The following is a 17979-nucleotide window of genomic DNA, read 5'->3' as shown; positions in this document are numbered from 1 at the left end:
GCTGTGTGGTTATGGCAAGCGGAAGCTCTGGAGAGCTTGGGCGGTCCTTGCGTCGGCCGAGGTGCCCTGGGGAGCGGTGGCCAGTGGCGTGGCGCGAAGCCTCGTGGACAGGCGGACACTGATCGCGCAGAGGTGTGCCCAAGCGGTCCAGATGCTGCTGCTTCACATGGGCATTGCACATTTCCTTGAGACCCCAGGGTTTTCTGATGGCGAGGCGTCTCTTGGGGCTTCCTTCGAACACCAGGGCCCCTCGGTGTGTTTGCACTTCCCTGGAGGCGAAATTCCTGGTGCTCCACCGGCCGTATGCCCGTTATTAGGATTCATGTCGGGGAAGGAACATCTGCTAGACGCATCAGCGCATTGAGGGAATATACACCCACAACTGAAGCCGGTGGGTTTTGGAGCGCCCGCAGCATTTGCCGAGCATGAAATGCCGGTGTTCACGTGCTTCTTATGACTGCCCCCGGGTCGTGTTTTCGGGATTGAGTTGTATGTTGATGCGCACCTCACCACTCCGCCCTTCCGGACCCCACAAACTGGGTGCTATGCCAATGGTTGATCGCCCAGTGCGCTGTGCCGACGATGGAGCATGAATTGTACCGGTGATCACGGCCAGGGGGCCGAATTGTACCGGTGATCACGGCCAGGGGGCCAAATTGTACCGGTGATCACCGCCAGCGGGCCGCATTGTATCGGTGATCACAACCAGGGGGCCAAATTGTATCGGTGATCACAACCAGGGGGCCGAATTGTATCGGTGATCACAGCCAGGGGGCCGCATTCCGTCTGGCCAGGTTTTGGACGCAGTCCTTGTCTACCACCGAGACTCTGTTTAGCAACAAATTACAAATAAGTGCATATGTGGTGTCCTAATTTAATGATTGAATGATGAGCGCAATTGGCAGCTGTTGCTGAATATGCCTCACCGACATCGGACATCTCTTAATGAGTAGGGTCGTCAAGCAAGCTGCAGTACGCGCACTATATGCCTTGGGTGTACACAAAGTGATTATCCATGAGAAAACTACCTTCCTCTTTGAATCCCACTTTGGTAAACGCATAACGTTCCTGCTGAAAAACAAAATCTGGCGGCCGGGTGCATAGGCAAATGTATTTAGTATTCTGACTCACTGGCAAGTATCACACGCGGGTAATATTTCAACAGAACTCAAAGCCAGGCTGCGGGCGCAGACATCGCACTGTATGCGGTTGAGCAGTGAACCTAACTCGAGTTTCAGTTACTGGGAGCTGGCACTCTCCAACAGAGCTTTTGCCTGCAATCAGAATGTGGGCTGCTTGTAACACCACATCACCACGACAAACACGATGGAGTTGTCAAGGGAAGCCCCGGCTTTTTGAACTCATGCTGGTGGACTGATCGAGAGCAGAAATAATCAAACTGCCTATTGGCGCATGCCAAAGCTACATTTTTACATTGGCGGCCAGCGACGAACTTTTCCTCGCAGCACAGTCCCTAATATTGATGTTTTGGTCAGAATGATATGAGCACAGACGACTGCCATCTTCTATTTGCGTATCGCCTGCGATTGAGACCGCTTCACAGGCAGTAGCAAGCATAAGTTTAAAAATAGCTGTTCTTGAAACTGGACCGCATTCTTTCGGTTCATCTGCAGGTCGTTTACAAGCTAACTCCTAAGGGTGCGCTGGAGCCGACCTCCCACACAAGACATCGTGCAATGTCCATTTGTTCATCTGTCGAAATATTGAGAGCTGTGTGATCGAAAGCGATTGCCTACTAAGATTGAAAGGTGGTGAGATTATCATCAAAATTGAGAAACTACTGGCAGTCGCCAATTACTACTTCGCAACAAATTTTTGATATGAATACGGGAAACTTTTCAAGGCTAAAGGCCATAAGTGCGCATGGAACACTGAAAGTAACCACAGCTGCTAAGGATTTAAGGTGAACGAACGCTAAAACTATTCAGCGTCACACTTCCGCGAAGTCAGATAAGAATAGTTAGTGGCGATAAACTTGTATCCAGTGGTTAAAGGCAGGCAATTCCGGGACACAGCCGCCGATAACGGTCCGTGCGAGACTTGAACTAGTAGTCCAACTCCTCCTCTCCCCCGGCGTCGCTCTCCTCCACCTCCTCGTAGTCCTTCTCCAGGGCGGCCAGGTCTTCGCGCGCCTCGGCGAACTCGCCCTCCTCCATGCCCTCGCCGACGTACCAGTGCACGAAGGCGCGCTTGGCGAACATCAGGTCGAACTTGTGGTTGAGCCGCGCCCAGGCCATGCGGATGGCGGTGGTGTTGGCCAACATGCAGACGGCGCGGGTCACCTTGGCCAGGTCGCCGCCGGGCACCACCGTCGGCGGCTGGTAGTTAACACCGACCTGCCGGCGGAAGCGTAATGTTCGGGGCGAAGCTGAGCACAACACACAGCCCTAATGCGCGTTCTGGAGTCGCTCGCCGTGTGGAAGCATGTACGGGCACCTATATGCGACTCACGAACTTTGGACACGCTGTGGGAAAGCGTCTGGAAACTAGGCAATATTGTGGCGCCAATTCTTAAACTGTGTGTCGTTTGTCGCACACATTTAAATGTTTTCACATGACATGATAGGCCACGTGCTCACCTTGAACCCCGTGGGACACCAGTCGACGAACTCGATGGTCCTCTTCGCCTTCATGGCCGAGATGGCGCTGTTGACGTCCTTTGGCACGACGTCGCCGCGGTACAGCAGGCAGCAGGCCATGTATTTGCCACTCCGCGGGTCGCACTTGACCATCTGGTTGGCCGGCTCGAAGCAGGCCTGCGTGATTTCCGAGACGGTCATCGTCTCGTGCTGCGCCTTCTCTGCCGAGATGACCGGCGCGTACGTGACCAGGGGGAAGTGGATGCGCGGGTACGGCACCAGGTTCGTCTGGAACTCGGTCAGGTCGACGTTCAGGGCGCCGTCGAAGCGGAGCGAGGCGGTGATGGAGGAGACGATCTGGCCGATCAGCCGGTTCAGGTTGGTGTAGGTCGGTCGATCAATGTCCAGGTTGTTCTTGCAAAGCTCATAAATGGCCTGGTTGTCCACCATGAACTCGACGTCCGTGTGCTCCAGTGTGGTGTGGGTGAACAGGATGGCGTTGTAAGGCTCCACCACGGCTGTAGCCACCTGGAGCAACCGGATCGCGCAACGTTAGCGTTCCTCGCTAACCGCAATATGCTGGTTAATCGTATCCATATTCCTAATAATTGCGGCTAGTTCTGATTGGGTAAATGTCATATGTATAGTCACAAATAAGGCTTACGTTGGTGTGCAGTAGCGCAGGCAGGGGGGCACAGGAACACGCCCCCCCCCCCCCCCGCTACGTTTAAGGGCTCGAAAAGCCAGTCAGAGGTCTCATTCAGGGCCCGACGGCCCGCAAGGCCGGACACTTAAATGCCAGCCAGGGGGCCTTGCGCGCGATCAGGGGCCCACTGAGTCAATAAAGGCCTATGTTTCGGTCAGGCGCCACCAGTAACGCACAGTCGGCTACTTGGCTGCATGGGTCTAAGGGCCCATTTCCCAAGCAGGGACAAAGCCGAAGCTACCAATTTACATTCCCCGGGGCCCCACAGCGCCTAACAGGGTCCTAAGTTGTCAAGGGGCCCCGATTCAGCCAGAGGTAGTGTTCGAGGAGGCCCGAGGAGCCTAGAGGGCCCAACCGGTCCGACGATCTAGGGCCCAATTCGAGGGGTTAAGAACATAAATGGCTGGTCGGAGTCTTATCCAGGAGCCCAGACCTGCGAACGCGGACCCTGAAATAACGGCCAGAAAGACCTTTGCGCCAATCAGGGACCCCTGAGTCGACATGGACCAATGTATCGGTCAGGTACCATCGTACCACATAGTCGGCTCCGTGTCGGTATGGGCCTGAGGACCCACTTCCCAATAAGCCATCAAGCCGGGCCAGTGATTATGCTCTTAGGGGCTCCGAGCCAAGGGAAGTATTTGATGAGGCCTGAAGCTAGTTCCGGTGGGCCTGGGCGACCCACCAGAGCCGACTATTAAAGGCCCGGCTGGAGCCATCAGGGCCTGAAGGACTGGCTGTAGGCCACATAAAGAATCGCGGCCCGTAGGGTCGTGACCTGAAATATCAGTCAGAGGTCCTCTTGTACTGTTTTAGGAGCCCCTGAGACAATGCGGGTGTCTAAGTCGGTTAGGGACCACGAACATCGAACAGTCGGCGCCATGCCCGCCTGAGCCCTTGAGACCCATCTCCCAAACAGAAACGAGGCCGGGGCCCGCGATTTACAATGTTCGGGTCCCTGACAAAATGAGGGCCCCTGTGTCGGTTAGAGGTCATCGTGCCGAACAGGGATCGTTTGGCGGCAAAGGGGCCCCGGGTCAGAGCGGTGTTCGAGGGGGCCCGAGAAGGGTTGGAAGGCTTTCTCGAGATCAAAGATGAAGAGCCCGATGGAATGGCTGGAGGGTCCGAAGGACTGGCTGTAGGTTACATTAAGGACCTCTACCCATAGGGCTGTGATCGCAAATGGCAGTAAGGTGATCTCTAGCACTGATAGGGACCCCTGAGACAGAGCATTCCTCTATTTCGGCCAGAGATCACGGACAACGAACAATCAGCTCCGTGTTGGTATGAGCTCTAAGGGCCCATTTTCCAAGCAGGGACAATACCAGGTCCGCGATTTACATCGGCCAGGCTCCTGTATCGTTCAGGGTCCCACAGGAGCTTCGAATGCCAACACGGAGCTTCGAATCGGTCAGGGGAAAATTGGTTCAACAGGGACGGGGTCGGGATCCCAAATGGCTGATGGTCTCTTGCGTTGGTCGAAGCCCTGTGACAATGGCAGGAAACAAGAACTGATGATTAGTGCTCACACTGAGGTAATGGAAGAGTCCTGTGCCAGTCAGGGACCCCAGTACCAAACGGCGGGCCCTCCAACCCTATTCCAGCATCGGTCCATTAAGCCCAACTGGAGTCTGTGTGCCAGTTACTTGACCACCTGCGGTGAGCAGGGATGTCATTGCCTTAATACGGCTCATGCGCCGATCCACGGTCAACTGGGCGGGTCAGAGGGCCTCCCGCGTCAGGGAGCAGACCAATTTAATGTCATGTATCAGGGCCTTCGGATCTGCCAGAGGATGTTGCCCCGTGTCGGCAGAATTACGGCCAGAAAACACACCGCGGCGGGACAGAACAGAACCCTTCAGTTCTTGACCGGGGAACAATAATGTGCCCCGTAGTGTTATACGCGGGGGGGCCCTTTTAACGAAAGTAAGGGTCTGTGCTGAATGCTGAATTAGTGCTGAATGGGGTGTGTCGAAATGAATTAAAAACGTACAAGGGCACCCCATGTTTCCCTGAGCACATTCATTCTTTTGCAGAATCGACTGGTAAATCAAAAACCATCAAAATGTTAGATCCTGCGCGCCGGGTGCCGATAGTGTAGTGGTTCACACGCCTGCGTTAACCACTGCTTTATCTGGGAAACCACAGGTACGTGGTTCGGTTCTCCGCGGTGCTCGCCCTTTCCGCTATGGTGGGAGGCTGGCCGCGCCATATAGCCCAGCAGTTGACTGAGTCATAAAGCCACAATGACACGGCAGTAATCTTGAGGAACAGGGATAGCGGTGGCTTGGTTCGCAGTTTTCGTAAAACCGAGAGGCGTTGGCCACTGCAAGTAACGCCAGGAGGCGGGCGCCGAGTGCGCAACGATAACCGTGGTAAAATAATGTTTTTGTATGCCTTTCAGAATTAATTCAGCAACACGATAAATACAAATGGCGCCTTTTCTTCTCCAGTTTCACAACCAGATTCAAGGACCACTTCGCGATGCTGTAAAGACCAATAAGTTACTGTCATTAATCTAAAAACTGCACGGGTGAAATGTACGTTTGAAACATCTCCAACGGTACGATTTGGTGTCCAAAAGCGTTCAAAGGTACTTCTTTCAGATGCGTCATTATTTTCGTCCACCTGTTGGCCGCGGCCTAGCACAAGCCGAGGCCGACGCTGCACGACCTATGGAGGCTGCAACGGCTGGCGGCGAGTTTTTATTTCTAGAATATGCGAGCTCGCATGCTCAAATCTACGCTATCTAATAATTTGTACTACTCATCAGTTCTGACCGAATTCTGACCGAATGTTGAAGATATCCAGACAAAATGGCCTGGTAATGTTAATGTAAATTGTTGACCGATTTTCATCTTTAACCTACATTCGCAGAGTTCTTGCCATTTCTGTACAACCCAGATAAAATCTCTGACAAAGTTTCTGAGTTCTATCGGCTTGAAAAGAGTCTACTGGACTATAACACAATGACAAACGTCGGTGATTTATTTCATGCACTCATTTAACGCGTGAATTTGTCAATCGATTTACTATGAACGTAAGACAGAATTTATGTCGCGGTAGCGTCTGGGCCATATTTAAGTTATGTAATTTTAGTTCTTAATACATATGAATATTAATATGAATGTGAGGTATATATATATATATATATATATATATATATATATATAAGATACAAATACAAATGCGTAGTATATATATATATATATATATATATATATATATATATATATATATATATATATATATATATATATATGTGTGTGTGTGTGTGTGTGTGTGTGTGTGTGTGTGTGTGTAACATGTCCTAAATAGCAAGTAGGTCATATCCGGCCATTTTTGGGGGCCTTTTGCTATCAAGGGCCCTTTGTCAACGTTGTGCCCAAGTGCCAAGGCTCTGGCTGTGCCCCTGGTGGTGTGTTATGTTAAAATACACCAATGCGTTGAAAGCCGTATAAACTGGAACTGCCACTGCGACCGGCTTGGGCAATGATTGCCCTCACAAATCTGCAGTATACAGATTCTGTTTGAAGACCGCATTAATGCTAGAATTGTGAAATGGCCGCATCAGGGCTCAAACTGATGAGGACCTGCACAGTCACCAACCCATATTAACGATCTAACGACAACGACTGAACGTATTGTCTCCTCTGAGATTTGACCTCGCCTGACGGGCCCTCACCTCGGGCGCCGGATAAACGGAGAAGTTGAGCTTGGACTTCTTGCCGTAGTCGATGGAGAGCCGCTCCATCAGCAGCGAGCTGAACCCGGAGCCGGTGCCACCGCCGAACGAGTGGAACACCAGGAAGCCCTGCAGGCCGCTGCACTGGTCGGACAGCTTACGCACCGCCTCCAGCGTGATGTCAATCAGCTCCTTCCCTGCGGCGAGCGGACGACAGCGTTTCAGGTCAGACAGTGGGAGGGGGGGGGGGGGCGGCTAACTGTTGGGGTCACCTGGGGTTGGAGGGGTCACTGTTGGCACGCTCCCTGCGGCAGAAGGTTCAGGGCCCCAGGTGTGACGTGCTTTGACAATTTTCTGGTCGTCTGGGCCGGGTGACAAAGAGGACAGGCTGGCCATGACGGCGGTTTTAAAATCTGCGAGTGGGGAGCCGTGGCGGGATCCGACATTTACTCGCCGAGAAGATGGCTGCAGGCGTGAAAATCTTGCGTTCGCCTGTTAGTGTCAGACTGTCGACTTAACATAACGATATTGCGACATTCAAGTAATCCGAACACCGTTTCAGCAGGGGAGCAGTCGGGCGCGGTCATCGTCCAGTGAGGTGTGGCGCTAAGTGCGGGGCCCTGGGCTGTTACCGATGGTATAGTGTCCTCGTGCGTAGTTGTTCGCGGCATCCTCCTTGCCCGTCTGAAGTTGCGACGGATGGAACAGCTGGCGGTATGTTCCAGTGCGCACCTCGTCTGAAAGTGACGTAAGATGATGACCGAAAACGCTATATTACGCTCAGGTCTGGCATGTCATGCATTTACATACCAGTAAGGTGATGACCGGAAACGCTATATCACTCTCAGGTCTGGCATGTCAGGCACTTACATACCAGAAATACGTCTTGCGCGCCGGCTGACGAGCGAGGAGATAGTGTATGTGAGAACGGTTAGTTGTTCTCAGGTAAATTATGTTTGCCAAAGACTAGGTTCCAAGTGCCAGGCACGTTTATCAACCGATAGAAATGAATTTGATCAATCCATTGGAAAGTCTACCTTTCATAATTTACTAGGTGACTGTACACTAATGTAGCACTCGCACGAGCTGTCGAAAATCGTGTTCCCTGAAATAATGCCAGGCACCTGGGAGGGCCGTGCAGTTTTAATCTGCCACGTCGACCAGTTATCAATAGTTCACAAGTTTCGGAACTATGAGCAGAGCATCCAGACAAAATGTATTTTTTGGGTGATCATTTGTCACAACTAGGACCAAATATCGCTGTAGTTTTCATGGCGCAGCCTCTCTCGGTTTAAGCAATAACAGGTCATATTTGGGAGCGGTTTCAGAAAAGTGACCTTGGATACTTTTCCGTCGATAATTTAAACACCTACGGGCCGAATGATTTTAGAGCGTTGTAGCCGCCTGCAAAGTGCAGTAGGCTTCACGCCTTCATCTGTTCTAGCTGCTGAGACCTGAACTCAGCCCTCAAACACGGAGGGATCCGCTGTGTACGTCAAAAGCACGCGAACGCACACTGTGCGTGCACGCACACGCACGCTCACACGCTCACACACACACACACACACACACACACACACACACACACACACACACACACACACACACACACACACACACACACACACACACACACACACACACACACACACACACACACACACACACACACACACACACACACACACACACACCACACACACCACGCACACACCACACACACACACACACACACACACACACACACACACACACACACACACACACACACATCACTCCGCACTTTTGTCAACACTTCTGTTTGTCTTATCTTCCGTCCTTTTGAAATATTGTTGTTGCCCCATCCCTAGGTGTTTTTGGGTTAGTAGAGGACAAATACGCACAAGCTGTTACTGCACACGACAGATGTTTCATTTTTTTCGGCACAGTCGAGTGACAGTCTTGACCGTGCGCTTGCTGTCAGGGTGTTTACCGCGGCGCTCATGTATGCGGTGGACCTGTCCCGATTTCCCGGGTCCGGTGGCCGAAGGGCTGAATGCCTGGGTACTCTGCCGCGGACATCGCAAACATTCACTTTTTCCAACCGGGCAGGTAACATGGATAATCCTGGAATTTGGTGCGCTGCGGGCATATCTGCCCCGCATCGGAAGGTGTGATATCGCTATCGGTTATTGCGGAAAAACATACGGAGGTGATCGGTCATGAAGCGACTGATAGACCGGTTCCTGGTAACAAACCAGTCAAGAGCAATCTCAGGCTACGGGCCTCCTCTCAGTGACGAGCTGGTCGCGAATGTGCGTGATGTTTGTTGCACCACATGTGAAGGGCAGGAAGCATGTCTCACAGGCAGTAGTAGCGAAATCCTTTAACATCTCCATCAGTGCTGCGTGACGATGCTTTACAAACGATTGGCGTGATGTCACTATCGCTTTCACGCTGGCGCGCCCTCGACTACCAAAGCACATGGCTGACATGTTAAGCTTCTGCGAGTAAGCTTCTGCTGGTGCATCGGCCGAACCTCAGGCAGTTCAAGAACCAGCGTTGTGGGTTTTCGAACAGTCTGATGGTTTGAGGAGATCGTGATTTGGAGTGCTAAGAAAATCATGTTAAATAAAAAGTCCAGATGATCAAAATGATCAATTTTGGACGCCATAAGATCCTGTTAGGGCACCAGCTACAGCTCGACAACATCGCTTTCAGTACGACGGGCCAACTGTGCGTACGACGCTCACCACCCTCTCATGACCGGACAGCAGATTCGTCCTCTGAGGCCGTGCAGGCACCGGCGAGCCCAGTCGACGGCGACAGAGCAGCCAAGGGGAACCGTGGACGAGCACGCCGCGGCGGTAGACCGGAGCAAAGCTGATCGCGCCGTCCCCTGCCCCCGCCCCCGCCCCCGTCCCCGCTGCGGCGCAGACGTGCGTGCTGGCGTACGGCACTGCTGTGGAAACAGTGTGAGCGCCGGCCGAGATTGACTTTGGTTTTCTGTTAAGAAATCGAAAATGATATTGCAAAGTACTTCTCCTACCGCTTTCAAAATAGACAGTTCCAGTGAACATTATTGCACGGCCGTGGAGTCCAGATCAACCGCCACCCAGACCTGGACTGCTGCTCTGAGCTCTAGGTCAGCTACCACCCAGGCCTGACCTACGACCATGGGCTCCAGGTCATCCAGCACCCAAGTCTGACCTACGACCGTCGCCTCCAGGTCAGCCAGTACCCAGACCTGACCTAAGATCATGGGCTCCGGGTTAGCCCCCACCCAGGCCTGACCTACGACCGTCGGCTCCAGGTCGACGAAGATGGCTCGCGGCACGTGCTTGCCGGTGCCCGTCTCCGCGAAGAAGGTGTTAAAGCTGTCGTCAGCCTTGTCGGGCGTGGTGTCGGAGGGCATCTGGCCGTCAGGCGTGATGCCGTGCTCGAGACAGTAGAGCTCCCAGCAGGCGTTGCCCATCTGCACGCCCGCCTGGCCGATGTGAATGCTGATCACCTCACGCTGTCGGAGAGAGTGGGGCCAGTCAGGGCGCGGCCCGACCACACCACCGCCGCGTGTTGTTTCCCGTCGAGCAGCTGCCTCAGGTAAGGACCGTCACACCGAAGGTCTGCATCAAATGGACACTATCATCCGGTGTGTTTCGTTTTGGGTGTCGCTGCTTAGCGTTTTTGGATTCCCTGCGTCTGTACCCTATTGCGCAGGCATCGCAAGAGAGTTTTCGGAAAACAAAAAGGTGTGTTTGATAACTAAAAGGGTGTTTCTCCGATGTGTCCACGCAAAACACATTCGAGGGACCCGGCCCACAGAGCCGGGGCCTAGAAAGTCGGCTAGGGGACCTCTTGCACCGATCTAGGATAATAAGAGCCCTATGTCGGCCAAAGGTCACCAATGCCGACCAGTCGGCCCCGTGTCGGTCTTGGGTCGGCCCTGTGTCGGCCATGTGTCGGCCCAGTGTCGGCTCTGTGTCGGCCCTGTGTCGGTCTTGGGTCGGCCCTGTGTCGGCCGTGTGTCGGCTCTGTGTCGGTCCTGGGTCGGTCTTGAGTTCATTTTTCCAACAGGGACAGGGCGGGACACGCGAATCTCAGTCCTATGATTTATTGTGTTGATCAGACCCCCGAGACAACGGACTCCTGTGTCGGTCAAGGGGCACGTAGTACCTAACGGGGAAACCTGTTTCGGCCAGGGGCCCCGAGTCGGCGAAGACCCATTCGCCGAACAGAAACACGGACGGGACCTCGAATGTAAAATGGTTTCTCACGTTGATCAGAGCCATCCGACATTGGGAAAATGTATTGTGCTATCTGATACGAAAGCGTTCACAGTGAGACCATGAAAAAACCTACGGCAGTCAGGGGATACAATACCGAGCCCAGGTCCTGCGCCCCGTTATGACGAAAGGCTCGATGAGCCGAACTGGGTCCCGGTTCCATGATTGACCCTCGTGCCGGCAAGGGGCGCCTTTGTGTCCGTGGTGGATGACGTGCCCCTCTGAGGCTCTCCGATCGACCAGGGAGCCGACCGGTGGCAATCCGTGGGTACAGCCCATACATCTGTCGGCGTGACTGGGTCAAAGAACAACGAAAACTGAGACCTATCTGGTAAAATGGCCAAATCAGTGAGTGAGTCTCCTTAAAAGGAGCTTTCATTTCAAGTTTTCACTTCATTTTCATCATCACATCAAGATCTTCATCAAGGTCTTTGTCCCACCTCCCCTACCAAGATTCTGGCCGCGCTCCCGTGGACGCGTTACATGCCAGTGCATCTGCAAAGCTCCTGTAACTAACCCCGCGATTTTCTTACGTTCATTTGCACCATGAAAACATCGGTAGAGTAGATCTGACCGATTCACCGTTATCACTTTGGTGAATAGACGGACATATCACTGGACGTGCAAACACCGTACGCATGCGTGCACTCCGCTGTTGTTGCACTATTTCAGTGGTCCGATCTCAGCACTTGAGCTCACCATAGCTGTGGGCTGCTACGTCACTCCGGTCAGCTGACGTGGTCAGGTCAGAAGCAAACTCGCGTTGGGCCGATAAGGTGGTCCACCCGAGCACTCAACCGCTTCTGTGCGCTCGGAACCTGTCATTCATAGTCTAGTCATCCTCTACAGTCTCTGACACACGCTCCGGACCCGAGGTGTAGTCACATGCAATGACGAGGACCGGTGAATGGTATGGAAGTCAATGCCAGAGGACGTAGAGGCGGGCCAAATGTGTTGTGGCATGCCGTTGCCAAGGGGTTTGCTCAGTGATGGATAATCAATTCTTGCCATGTGGCGTTTGTCTTGATTTACCATGCAGATGATCGTGGACCTGTGCGGTCCAGTCACACCAAACAGCCAGGGGAATGCTGACAGCGTTGCTTCCCACGCTCCCCGGCGCCATAGTGACCAGTAGGTACACAATTTACCTGGGGCATGAGGTTCGGGGAGACCGATATGTCCCGATGTTAGGCAGTGATCGATCGCAAGGCAGCCAATTCCACCAACTGTGGCGGCAGGCTGATGGATGGCCTCGTCGATCCCGGCCCACTGCAAAGGCCCTCCTGAAGGTCACAGATAATCATTCTCCGTTACTCTGCGCTAACAAACTCGCCGTTAATTTATATTTTTCCCGGGAATGGCATGATTCTCATTTCCACTTGGGTGCTGAAGAGCGCTGCGGTTATTCATTGCTACCATGAAAAGCCTGCACCTTATCCAATGTGCTGAGTGTAGCCTCGCTGTAGCACTGAAGGCCCATTTAGTAAGGACGTCATATGGGAAAGTCGGGCGCAGATAAACTGTGCAGTTGACGTGCCCAATTACTATAGTGACGTGCGGCCTCTTGGCTTAGGAGCTAACCTCCAGGCTAGATTTCTTGTCTTCAATTCCCGCCTCAGAAAATCTTGACCTGCTGAACTTCAACCGGTCTGCGGCAAAATTAATGACCTTGCTGTTATGCGTGCCGATAAGCCACCTGATTATCTTTGGAGTCCACTGACCGATTATGGGCGAGCAGGATTACAATCATGCCATCACATTAACTTGAGTGCTTGCAACATCTATGTTATCTTATGATATAACGTTTAAAGGCTAGGACTACCTATGATTATAATCGATGTACTACAATACTTCCAAGACGGCGTTACCAAAAATCTAAATAAATCAAGTGGCCAACGATTTTACGATCAATTAAACACTTCCTGCTATGACTTATTACTCACGGCAAGGGCAGGATAGCAGTGAATGCCTCGCCATGACCCATAACACTGGCAATCAAAAACTTCCACATTAGATGACTGGAAGGTAGGAATAAGCAGGTGAGCAGCCAAGGTTTTGTGGAGTGAGTGTGAGGCGGATTCCAGTACTGTTGCCGTGCTTATGTCGCGAACAAAAGCACATCCGTAGAACAAAACGCCCATGAAAGACCCTCGAATACAGAAGCGTTGTGCCTCTGCCAGTAAAAAACCAAAGCAAATGAATGGTAGACTTGAAGGAAATATTTTAGTCTAGCGGTACAGTATATATTAAGGCGCATCACTACTCACGCCATCTATCGACAGGGAATAAAACGAGAGCTTAAGCCTCCACCCCCTTTCTTTTGCGTTTCCCAAACCGCCTGTACTTTACCAACTACATCAAATCTATTCCGATTCTTCCTTTATCCCCGCCTCATCGTTCACCGAAATCCAGAGTCTTTCCTTGCATTTTGTGGCTGTTGCTGTCCAGATGTAAAAGACACTTCCAAAAGAAAGGAGACATGTAAGGCTGCCCCGAATATTCTTAAGTAGCCGGAATTGCCCGCCTATGTGCAGACTCGTGTCCGCTAGTGCCTCCCGCTGCGAGAAGTTGGGTAGCACCACAGTTACAAACGCGTCTGAAAGCAGGCATAAGGGGATCGATTCCCTGCGGCGCCCGCTCTTCCTGACTCGGTGAGAGGCCTGTAATGCTGTGCCGGCGACCTCAGCTGCTGGGGTACGTTGCAGCCCCAGCGGCAGCAATATATCGCCATGCCGTCGGCTAGTGATTCGTTTATCAGTCCGCAATATCTCGCTTTGCTCCGCGCTTCTATCCTGCTGCGCAGTGATGATTCATTTCATTTAGAAAACTATCAGTTTGGTCACCCTGCAAACGACGCAAATGCCTTTTCTGCTATCTTGTTATCGTTTTATTACGGCAAAGTACGTCGCCCACAAATCTTAAACATCACATATAGTTCAATCTTCGCCTTTTGGCTTTTAGCGTTACCCCCAATCCACCATATCCATTGAAGCCCCTCCAAGACAGCTTCGATTTATCAGATTGTAATGTCAATCAAAATGAGACCACCTAATTTGAGTGCTGTAAGGTTTATTTAAGAAGAGTCTACAGTTTGCCCTTTTTCGTCGAATTTAAAAACAGTCTTGTGATTCGGGGTTCTTGCTACTGGTCCGTTAGCAGATGAAAAATGATCTTAAGTTTATCGAGTCCTTAGCACGCTGCTGCCGGGCGGAAATCACTATGAATCTTGACGAAACTTGTCTGCAGTTTCAACAGATGCAACTCTTAATTTCAAAATATCTATATTTTAAAAAAAATTGCGTGTGTTGACCATGTATCACAGAATATCGTAATACGCAGAAGCATGGAACAGTATTATGTACCTAAAACACCATAGACCACACTGAGGGAAGAACGCCGCAGATATACGACAAAACTGCGTCGCTATGGGATGAAACATACTAAAATCCTGCTCTTGATTTCACTGCGTAACGAGTCGCAGCATAGTATCAGGTGCTTTCCTGACTCATTTTGTAACATTCCTTTCTGTTCAGAGTTTCCTCCATGTGCCGTAGGCTTTTAGTGTTTTCTGTTCGTCACGGCACACGGTATCGTTCACATCAGCACAAACACCCGCATTGCACCTGTGCCCTGCGCTGCACGCACACCACGCACACAGAATCAGAGTGCGCCGCTGTTTAAGGGTCCCGCACGATGCGCTCACGCGTGCCATCGCCTCTTCCACACGAAACGCTACTTGCAGTGCCGTCCTGTCGCAGGGGTCGTAATTGGTTTCACCATGTGGACACTGGAATGTCACCATTTTTCACCAGGGTTTGTCAGCAAATTCGAGTAACCTCAATAATTAAAGTGCTCATACAGGTTTTTGAAATGAAGCATCGTGCCATCGGAGCAATTTAGAGCATGTTGGAAGGGGTATAGAAGTCAATGAGGATGAGGTTGTTCTAGACATCCCACGCGTAAAGAAATTGGTTTAGAGATAAGGGACTGACACCGATCGTGGCACAACTGGTCTTCCGTAAATGGGTGTTGCCGTGTTTTCTTTGCGCGTTGCGGCTTGTACTTGACTCGCGCATAGCACACAAGTACCTCAAGGAAAATTTAATCCTATGCCATCGCAATCAGTACATCAAGTTGGCTCTGCACGTCTCCTATTAGTATATAAATCAGGCAAATTCAGATACACGAAATATATAATGGTATACGACATACGAAATGCAATGCACAGTTTCTGAATAAAGTATCGTTTTTTGCTGAAACGTATTCAGGTTCTTTCCAAACCACCAAAATGTGCACTACACAAGCATTTCAAGCTACCTGCCAACCAAGTAGTGGATTTATGAAATCGCGCCTGGCTAAAACGTTGCCCTATATATTGCCTAAAAGAAGCCGGGAAATGATGTTCCAAAGCACAGCCTTCAATCCCAAGAAATCCACACGAATTGAATGCTGTGAATTTTTCTCTTTGTTTTGGGCTATAGTGTATTATGATACAGCGGTGCAATAGTAGAGCTACCACCATGTAGTACCAACGTAGTGAAATGGAAATTCAGGCCCCAAAGAGTAGCTCCCCACCCGACAAATCTAAACTAAATTTTGTCAAATTTCCAGTTAATTTCGGCTGCAGTGCTCCTGACTAAAAAGTTACGGCATCAACAACATGTAGTTCCGAGGGTGTATTGTTAGGCTGCACGTCTGTGAAATTAGAGGGACGCGGGTTCGATTGCTCTGGTGCCCGCCCCTTCTTGTCAGGGTGAGAGGCGAGCGACGCCATATGCACTTAAGACCTCAACAGCTAAGTGCGTCGTAAAGCCCCAAGTATGCCGTCACTTTGCGTGATTTTATGGCTGTAGAATTATGTGCAGCCTTTAGAGCTTAGTTTGGTTGAAACTAGCATTCGCTGCCGTCAAATTTCGTGTGCTGTACTCGTGTCTAACAATTTTGGGAAGCGTTTGGCGTTATCTTAAACCCAATATTGTGCGAGCACTACATATAAATGTTTATGTAATGACACCGACTTAATCGACAGTCCCAATGCCAAAGACAGTATACCCAAGCGTGGATTAAAATGTATTGCTCTATTGGGACAATGAAGCTAGAAGCACTATGAGCAGCCCCATGCCTTTAAGCTACAAGTAAAAGTCAAGCAATATACTTCACGAAGTAACCTTTTTCAACCCCCACAAGGCATCCCACTTATTCTTCATTCGAAAAATAATTTCAAACCGCAATATATGTAAGCCATCTTTGTTATGATGGCTCACATACATGTTAAGCAGGTATTTCTGTTGCTGTTAACGACAGAGTCCATCTATGGATTCAGTCAAATATTTCTGACATCCAGATAATTGAAGAAATTTGGCTGTATTTCATGGAACCCTTCGCCTGTTTATCTCTATGGTATCCTTGTCTTTTGCAAAGTTGCTTGCTCACACGCTGTTTCCGAAGCTAAATGGTACATTACAAACATCGGTTGGATCGTTTTTCCGTAAGGAGCAATACTACGCTTTCCTTGGGAGCAAGGATGTTGTGTTAGCGAGGATGTGTTTTGGAAGAAGAGAGATCATACCTGCCTTGCGTATTACAAACAATACCCAGCTGATTCAAATAGTTATAACTTTTCCAAGCCGAGCCATCATCAGTTGAAATGAAACATGGAACACTTAGTTTGAAAATAATGGGTGGATTTCTTGCTAGTCGTACCCAGAAATATGCTTTATATGACGTCTTTCATGCGCGCACAGACAAACCACAACTCCAATAAAATACAAAAGGTACAGGCAGCTGCGCGGCGCCCTAATGTGGAATACGAACTCAATATTTTTTTTCGCAGCCCTTCATGCATTCAGATGTTCTCAAATGTTTTGAGCACATTTTTTTCAGCGTTTTTACCCGGACACGCTTAAAAATGATGAGACGGCGCGGAATCTCAGTTCCATTATTGCGCGTAGTGCAGATTGCTAAGTTCTTCCAATGTAAGACTTAGTCCCGTCCAAAACGTGAAACGTCTTTATTTATCTGTCGAAATCAATATGAGGCTGTGGCAGGGTATTACTGCTCGGTTATCACTGTGTGAGAACAGTCTGTCAAATTGCACGCGCCGTGATACAGAGACCCTCACTGTAGTCTGCTGTCTACTCAAAGGCTCTTTCTAGTACCCTGAGGTTTTATGATGTTAGCGCAGCGCGGCGCGAATAACTGATAGGCGCACAGACGGGCCTGTCTGTCTGAAGGGTAAGGCTGGGTCATTTTAACCGCAGTTCAGGCATAGCACACAGCTATGCTATGACTGTGATATAACGCACCGAAGCGACATCTAGGCGAAGGTATTGGCCTGCCACCTGCCGTCCACATCGCAGCGATGGAGACGGGCAAAGACTGCTCGTTTGATGCCACCTACCGTCCGCATCGCAGCGATGGAGACGGGCGAAGACTGCTCGTTTGATGCCACCCGCCGTCAGCATTGCAGCAAAGACTGCTCGTTTGATGGTGACAGATACAATGATCGGAATACGGTGACTGGACGCGCACTGTATGCGAGCGGGCTGGAAATGATGCATAGGCACACACACACACACACCACACACACACCACACACACACACACACACACACACACACACACACACACACACACACACACCACACACACACACACACACACCACACACACACACACACACACACACACACCACACACACACACACACACACACACACACACACA

The 17979-nt window shown here is 50.8% G+C and overlaps 1 protein-coding gene across 1 annotated transcript; it reads right to left on the bottom strand.

Moving 5' to 3' along the window:
• Window positions 1-1086: 1086 nt before the first annotated feature.
• LOC119098544 (tubulin alpha-1 chain) lies at window positions 1087-10490 on the bottom strand. The gene is made up of 5 exons (XM_037221504.1): window positions 10265-10490; window positions 7624-7728; window positions 6992-7188; window positions 2601-3128; window positions 1087-2357 (listed from the first exon to the last, which is right to left on the bottom strand). Exons 1-5 carry the CDS (start codon window positions 10443-10445, stop codon window positions 2067-2069), a joined length of 1302 nt encoding a protein of 433 aa, XP_037077399.1. The 5' UTR covers window positions 10446-10490; the 3' UTR covers window positions 1087-2066.
• Between the last annotated feature and the right edge of the window lie 7489 nt (window positions 10491-17979).

The sequence above is a fragment of the Pollicipes pollicipes genome, unplaced genomic scaffold (genome assembly GCF_011947565.3).
Source record: "Pollicipes pollicipes isolate AB1234 unplaced genomic scaffold, Ppol_2.1 Scaffold_4740;HRSCAF=5597_pilon_pilon_pilon, whole genome shotgun sequence".
Taxonomy (NCBI): Eukaryota; Metazoa; Arthropoda; class Thecostraca; order Pollicipedomorpha; family Pollicipedidae; genus Pollicipes; species Pollicipes pollicipes.
This window is presented reverse-complemented; position numbering and strand designations above follow the sequence as displayed.